Genomic DNA, 8,585 nt, shown 5'->3' on the forward strand with positions numbered 1-8,585 from the left:
TCCGGGAAAGATTTGCCTGTAGAAGGTTCTATCAATGTTGATCATTCAATATCAATAATTAATCACCATCTTGCTGATGTTAATTAACGAAGATCATGACCAATCAAATCACTAATCACTATAATTAATCATTGTAATCTTCTATCATATCATTTTGTTTCCCTTCTCCTCTTTTTTAGCGCAAGTAAACCAGAGCAGTACAACTAGGAGCAAAAGTCACATATAATGATTCCTATAAATGTTATACCAGTCAGTCATTGGAGCATTATTAAATAAAACTTGATTTTGTATTTTAAAAATATTTTGAAAATATTTTAATTTTTTTAATTTTAAATTAGTTTATATATTATTTAGATGTATTTTTTTAAAAAAAAACTATAGAAATAACAGTTATCACGTTAGCAAACGAGCAGTAAAAGAAGAGATAGAAAAAAGTTATAAATGTTAAAGTTGTTGCTGCTGTGTTCCTTTTTATTTTTTAGGAAAAAAAGAAAATATAATTTCATTTTTAGCTGTGCATGCAGTTAAAATAATAATAATAATAATAATAATAATAATAATAATAAAAAGGGGGCGGAGAAGAAAGGCAAAGAAGAATCCACTTGGTGGTTGCTTAGCTGGTGCCAGATAAAATGTAGAGGTTAATCCACATGGTAGACAGACATAAGGTGTGAGTGTACATTCACATCACATGCCCACCCATGTGAAGTAAACCTTTTGTCTACTTGTTACTTTTTCATATGGGCCAGTCATACATACATACATACGTACATGTATTTAACTTAATATTGGTTATTATAAATAGAGGTTAGTGACAATTAATTTACCATACACTCAATATTTCACATTTTCAAGCACCCAATTACTTTTTAAAATATTTTTTATTTAAAAATATATTAAAATAATATATTTTTTATTTTTTAAAATATATTTTTGTGTTGAATATTATCCAAAAGTTATTCTAAAAAAAGAAGAAGAGAGTATATATTCTCCAAAATATTGCATCGAAAAATATAATATTCTGCTATAAGTTAATACAGCATCGACCAGATATAATCAAGAGCTAGCACGCTCAACTTGTTAGTTACATGTCGATCGCCCCTCTCAACTTTCATGAGAATCCTCAATCACAGACACCACTTGTGTACCATGTGGTTCCTCTTTTTTTTTGACAATTACAAGATGTGGGCGGCAGCCTGGTGGTGTATTATTACAGTCGAGTTTTAGCTGTAAATAAATGTATAGGCAGGGGATAAACACAAACATGGTGGCAGGCATCTGTCCAGCTAGCCAGGGAAGCTCTACAAGGCATTTATATCTTATTCTACTTTTATCTATGCCGTTCCAGCTAGAGAAGTTCTTGCCAGCGAAGCAATTGCATAAAAACAAAACCACTTCCATATAATGTCTTGTTAGATAAGCAAAAATACATAAAACTATACACACCCACCGTGAATATATATATATCTTATTGTAAACAATAAAATCCCATGTACTTTGACTTTAATTTGCATTTACATTACCCTAGCTATAGAATCTTTTTTATTTTTTTGGACGGTGGGAAGATTGGATTATACAAGAGGATAAATAATTTGAACCCGAATTAATCTTATAGAATGTCAACATAATGGTTGGATACATATATATATATATAAATTTTTTATTTGTTTTAGATTAACATGGGTGTCCGGATCAGCTTGCGCGCACCTCGACTAATCCTACGAGCCCTGAAGTTAACGACCATGTAAGCCTCCGGTGGTTATCATATGAGTAACCACGGGACTCGAATCTAAGATCATAAAAAGGAGCAAACCGAAAAAAAAAACTTTCATTTTCCTGAGTTTACACGTACATGCAAAAATAATAAAAGAAGAAGAAGGAGAATATAATTCCCACTTGGTGGAAACTCAATTAGATGAACAGTGTGAAAAAATTATTCCTACTTTTGGTACTGTTTCTTTCTTTTCCTTTTTTTTTTTTCTTTTTTTGATGCATATTTACCTACCTCTCCCTCACAGGTTCTTGATTTGTGCACACGTAATGATAATGGAGTACTTTGTTTGTAATAGATTTATTATTAATCTGTGCATTTATTGATTAATCGGACCGGCCCCACTCCTTGCGTTATGCTTCGGGCATCACTTGTTTTTTTTTTAACTCAATAATTGAGTTGCTGAGTTAATTTGCACAGGATGTAAAAAATAAAATAATCTCTTGGGCTTGACCTCAAGAGCCTCTGCCCTTGAAATCATTCACGCCGATCGAAAAGTCCACGAGACCGTGTGACTTTAAAGATCCTTTGTGACTACTAATTAATAATTAGCTCAGAAATAAATAAATCCCTTTTCATTAATATGTTTCGTCATTTTCAGTGAAAATGAGAAAAGCCAAAAAGGAAATATGAAAACTCAATACAGAGTGTAACGTTACCGATATACACTGTGGCTGTCAGGCACCGCGTTCAGGCTATAATTAGTGAAGCAACAATTAAATCGGAAGCTGCGGAAGGGCTAATGGTCCCAGATTCCGGCCATTTATTCTCCGAATGATGGATGATCATATGATCATCGCCATTAAAATTCCTGCCTCCTATTTATTACGACGGCCTGCAACCTAACTGAATTCTCCGCCATTTACTTCATTTCATAAATGGCTTGGCCTCATTATGTGACCTCCATCTTTCTTCTTCTGGTTTATCTCTCCACCGTGGATCCCACTCCAAAATGTCCCTTCTTCTTAAGATAAGCTCACAGGCTTTCCACAATAATTATGAAAATTAAATCTTGTCAAACTACACTCGTCACTTTCACTAGAAGCAGTGTGCGTACTGTATCACACAGTCTCGACCACCAAAAGTTGAAAAGATTTTTTTAATACGCAGGGCCGTTTTCGGCATTACAGAAAAAACCCCACCACCACCCAGCATAGAAAATTCTGAATTACAGAGACAAAACCAGATCACTAATCAGGGGATCAAATAAAAAATTGTAAAGTTAAGGAGCCCTTCAATGATTAAAGGTCAATGGGATCCGTTTTCAAGGCCAATTTAGCAATTTCACTTAAAATCTTGCCACCGCCGCTGAAATCCAAAACACCCTCCAAAAAGCAAAGCTGATATTTATCTCCTTAGACTCCCAAAAAACAATAAAAATATATCAGAGAAATAAATACGTTACACAAAAGACTCTCATTCTGCGATAGTAATGCAACTTACAGAAAGGAGGAGGAAAAAAAGCTGACCTACGTGGGCCGGCTTTTAACTAAATTTAGCCGGACAGACAAAAACCTAAAATTTGTGTTTTAGCATCCAAAATCTAATTAAATGATGAAATACTATAGAATAAAAGAAGTTTCGGTGAAATAATACAATTTGAAGATATTATAATTCAGAAAAATAACATTTAATACATGTCGTGTTTTGAGAAACGGCTGGATATTTAATAAAAGAATTGGATTGTAGCCATACTGTTTTGACTACCGTAAAATTTTGAGTTATTTTCTTGTTTTAAGCCTAAAAATTTTTATAAAATCATAGTTTTTGTTAATATGAAATTTTATTTACTTTATGATTTTAGAAAGTTAAAATATCTATAATTTTTTAAAAATTTGGACATGGTTTTTTTTTTATATAGAAACTATACCTAAAATTTTGTTCCACATAAAAAAAACATGAAAAAAACCACAATTAATAAATTTTAACTAAACTCAATATATTCTCATATTTTATAATCACAAATAGCCCTATGAATACAAAAAAAAAAAAAACATATATACATGCAAAATGAATATAAAATAATTCAACAATACAATATTCAAGTAATTTCAAAATATATAAACATAACTCATCTATTTATTTATGTCTACTAGCATGACGGAATCCAGCTCAAGCTCCTGCCTGAGTGGTCTTGTCCTCTGCCATGATATTATTAAGAGTTAGCCTATTTTTCAAAATTTTAAGTCTAGTGCGGCAAACATTTAACCACCTAGATATGCTATGGTGTGAACTTTATTTTCTTCGTTAGTACTATGAAGATAAGATGCGGCCTCTCGACCCTCTCTTAACAAACATTTAGTTAATATCACGCTTTATAATTACAATATATAGTTATTGTGTTTCAAAAACATGATATTTAGTGCACATCAATCAAAATACAACAAGTTTAAATTATGCTGTTTTACCTGATTTTCTCAAGAATTATCGTTCTCCTAAATTTTCAAGTTTACCGTGATAATTTGAAAAAAAAAAAAAAAACCTAAATCATCACCATCGTCTCCACGTGCAGTGCAGCTGTTGATAAATTCCTGTAATTTTTATTATCTTTTCTGTGGCATAATTGTATAAATTTGTATACAATGTATATCTCTCTGTGCTACGTGCCTTTACTATCACTGCTACAAAACCAAGTGACACCTCTCACCCTACTTTTTAACCAACCATCCCTACCACCCCACATTACACGAGAGAAAAAGAAACAAAAAAGAAATAAATTAAATCCTTCAAAGATTCCAGCCCAAGTAGTATTAAAAATAGAAAAGAAACAACTTCTTGACATAGACAAGCAGATCCCACAGAAATAATTAATAAATTCACCATACAGTACAAACCATCTCCCATAAAACCCTCATGAGAATTAACCTTCTCTTTTGCTTTGATGATGTATTTTTTTTTCCTTCTATTTTTTTAGCTCGTGTATATTTTTTTCCCCCAAGGAGCTGTAATATTGAGAGTTAGAAAGGAAAGAAAGAGAGTCCTATGCTAGGGGACTCAAGTAGTGTGCTAGCAACCACGACAACGTCAACCCCTGGTGGTGGTGGTGGTGGAGGGGGGGCAGGAGATCATAAGGAAGCTCCTCCGTTAACCGGAGGCAATCATGAAGGAGGCAGTAATGATGTTGGAGGTGAAGAAGATAAAGGAAAAATTGAAGGTGACCGGAGTTATGGAGGAAGCCGGTGGCCAAGACAAGAGACTTTGGCCCTCTTAAAAATAAGGTCCGGCATGGATGTTGCGTTTCGTGATGCTAGTGTTAAAGGTCCTTTATGGGAGGAGGTTTCCAGGTATTCATTAATTAGATTAATTACAAAGTTTTCTTTTCTCTTCTGTTTTGTGAACTGCCACTACATATTCATATAAGGTTTTTTTGCTTGCTTTAGGATTTCATTGATAGAGATCTGCGTGAGTTCAATTTTCTTTTTTGTGTTCTTCTTTTTCCTTTTTTTTGGTTAGTTTTCTTTATAGGAGTAGTCCTTTGCAATTTATAATACTCTTGAAGACTGTATTCATGCTTTTTTTTTTTAAAAAAAAAAAAAAAAAACTCCTTCCTCCAGCGCACACTGCAATAACAATTAAGTGTTCAGAATTAATTAGATTTCTGACATTTGTGGGTTGTCTAAATTGTTCCATTTTAAAGCAAAATTTAAATTAAATACTAGGTTCATAAATGGAAGGAGTGTTAAGATACACGGAATTGTTTCATCTTAATTAAAACTCAGCTTACAAATGTGTAAATCCAAGAGCAAACTGTATCCATCGAAGACTGATCTTTCTTAATTTTCAATTTAAGTTGTTGTTTATTGTTTTAACTTTCACGTTTATTTTATGTGTGAATATTCTTCAAGATCTTCTGATTTTATTGCTGAATTCGAGATGGGATAAAACAAGAAATGGAGTTATGTTTTTGTTGCAACTGTTGTTATATACCAGGAAGCTAGCAGAGCTTGGTTACAATCGAAGCGGCAAGAAGTGCAAAGAGAAATTCGAGAACGTGTACAAGTACCACAAAAGAACCAAAGATGGTCGAACTGGTAAACAAGAAGGCAAAACTTATAGGTTTTTTGATCAATTAGAAGCCTTCGAAAGTCGTCCTCCTTCACTATCATCGCCGCTGTCGCTGCCCCCACAACCGCCCAAAGCACCTACTCCAGCAGTCACAGCAATAGCAATGCCAGTGGTTAATCCTTCTCCTAATATTGTTAGGGCTTCTCACAGTACTGTTCCATCAACAGCAGCAGCAACACTAGCTACAAACATGTCTCAAGGCATTGTAACTTCAGCAATTATATATCTTACCGTTCCTCCATTTCCTTCAACAAACCCTACAATCTTACCCCCATCACAAGCAACAAACCCTACAAATCCTCCTCATACTAATACTCCACCCTCTTTTCCAAACTTCTCCCCAGATCTCATCTCCAATTCCACTTCTTCATCGACATCCTCGGACGTGGAACTGCAAGAGCGTCGTAAGAGGAAAAGGAAATGGAAGGACTTCTTTGAAAGGCTCATGAAGGAGGTGATCCAGAAGCAAGAGGAGATGCAGAAGAAGTTCTTGGAAGCAATTGAGAGACGCGAACATGAAAGAATGGTTAGAGAAGAATCTTGGAGAATGCAGGAAATGACAAGAATCAATAGAGAGCGCGAGATCTTAGCCCAAGAAAGATCCGTTGCGGCGAGTAAAGATGCTGCGGTAATGGCATTTTTGCAAAAATTATCCGAAGAGCAAAATCCGGGTCAAATACAAAATAATCCACCACCATCACAGCCACCGCGGCCACCAGCACCTCCTCCAATATTACAGCTAGTACCAACGCCGCCGCCGCCAGGCCACTACCACAAGCGGTGGCTAATGTGGACATGATAATGAAATCAGATAATGGGGATCAGAATTTTACGTCAGCTAGCCCTTCTAGATGGCCTAAAGTAGAAGTCGAAGCTTTAATTAGGATAAGGACTAATCTTGATTGCAAGTACCAGGACAATGGACCTAAAGGGCCACTATGGGAGGAGATCTCAGGTAGGATGAGAAAGCTTGGTTACAATCGTAATGCAAAAAGATGCAAAGAGAAGTGGGAGAATATCAACAAGTACTTCAAGAAAGTGAAAGAGAGTAAAAAGAAAAGGCCTGAGGATTCGAAAACATGTCCATACTTTCAGCAGCTTGATGCTTTGTATAAAGAGAAGAACAAGATTGATGGTCCGTCCAATATGAAGCCTGAAAACTCAGTGCCTTTGATGGTACGCCCTGAGCAACAATGGCCTCCTCCACAACAAGAACATAGGCCTGATTCGGAGATGGAAGATCTGGAAAGCGATGATCATCAAAATCATGACGACGAAGATGACAAGAACATGGATGATGAAGATGAAGAAGAAGATGAAGCTAGTGGCTATGAAGTTGTAGCAAACAAACAAACATCAATGAACACGGATGAGTGAGAGTTTTAAGGCCAAAGAAGCAACTCTATGAGAATTCACAGGAATATTGGTAAGTGCATCGGATTCTGGCAGCCGTGAATCGGGATGGAAGACTCTGAATTAATTTGTAAGGAAATCCCACATGGTGTGTGTTGTAGCTAGCATATAGTCGTTGAGATTAATTATTTTTATAATTTATTTATTTTTTTGCAAGATTAATAATAAGTAGAGGGAGTGAGAAATTAATTAAGAAGAAGTAGAGAGAGAGGTTCAGTACTAGTTTCCAAAGAATTAATAAATACAAGAGACTAGTGTTGTAGTTTTTATTCATGTTCATGGTAGTACTGCTACTGCGAGAAATGGTGAATGGTGTTCGCCCTTGTTCCTTCATTTGGCTCAACAAATACTTTATATTTAAAGATGGGACTTTTTATTAATAGAAATATATATTTGGATGTACAAAATAATAACAAATTAATTAGTAAACCTAATTAAGTGTGTTGTGTTGTTTGTATAAATATAATTAATGTATAATTAGCCCAATATCTAAACCAGGAAAATAAATAAAATAAAAATATTAGTACATGCATATTATATAAATAATTTAGAGAGTACTCTTAAACTTTATCTAAATTTAAACCTTCGAAGATTTACATGATATGTATTAGAGTTTTAATAACTCAAAAATCACGAATTCTCTATAGTCTCTATTTGTTGAAGAAAGATTATTATTATTATTATTATTATTATAATCTCCGCTAGCTAGCTGTTCAGGGTATGCTGATCGGCAGGCTGAGATGAGGGGGCCGGAGAGGCTGGAAAGAACAGGTCACTGTTATTTCAATCTGAGCGATGATGTATATAGTTCATAGATACGCAGCAGCAAGCCAAAAATGGAGGGGTACAGGCTGCAAAGCCGACCGTCGAGCTCCGACTGGGGACCCTTCCCACAACATGCCAACAACACATGCTGTCACGCTGCTCATGGACCTTCAACAGGGTCCCCTGAGAGGAATCTTACAAGCTGTTAATCTAATCATCAAGGATATATATAACCTTAAATACAGATTCTAATTTCTCTTCATTCGTTCGGTTCCCATTAATTCAACTCTTGAAGTCAGTGCCGAGAAAATGATCACGAAACATATTATTTAATTAATTAATGTTCACTTTCCAGCTTCAAAATGTAAAGAATTAAATAAAAAATAAAATGATTTGTTTCTGCGTAAAATATGAAAATGTTTTTCTATATCTTCCTTTTGACTCGACATGTCCTCCAGCTAGATGGAATAGGAATGCTGCAAATGTTGTCCAATAAAAACGCATGGATTGGTCTGGATATTTATTTCTGGATAGGACTCGTAATCTGTTATACAGTTACAGTTTCAGACAA

General features: G+C 34.8%; 1 protein-coding gene across 1 annotated transcript; it reads left to right on the forward strand.

Moving 5' to 3' along the window:
- The first annotated feature begins 4,556 nt into the window (after window positions 1-4,556).
- Window positions 4,557-7,522, forward strand: LOC7469219 (trihelix transcription factor DF1). The gene is given in 3 exon segments (XM_024602098.2): window positions 4,557-5,055; window positions 5,702-6,588; window positions 6,591-7,522. Coding segments are annotated over 3 exon segments (1,812 nt in total). The 5' UTR covers window positions 4,557-4,753; the 3' UTR covers window positions 7,214-7,522.
- The last annotated feature ends 1,063 nt before the right edge of the window (window positions 7,523-8,585 follow it).

Source organism: Populus trichocarpa, chromosome 5 (assembly GCF_000002775.5).
Source record: "Populus trichocarpa isolate Nisqually-1 chromosome 5, P.trichocarpa_v4.1, whole genome shotgun sequence".
In the NCBI taxonomy this organism is placed as follows: Eukaryota; Viridiplantae; Streptophyta; class Magnoliopsida; order Malpighiales; family Salicaceae; genus Populus; species Populus trichocarpa.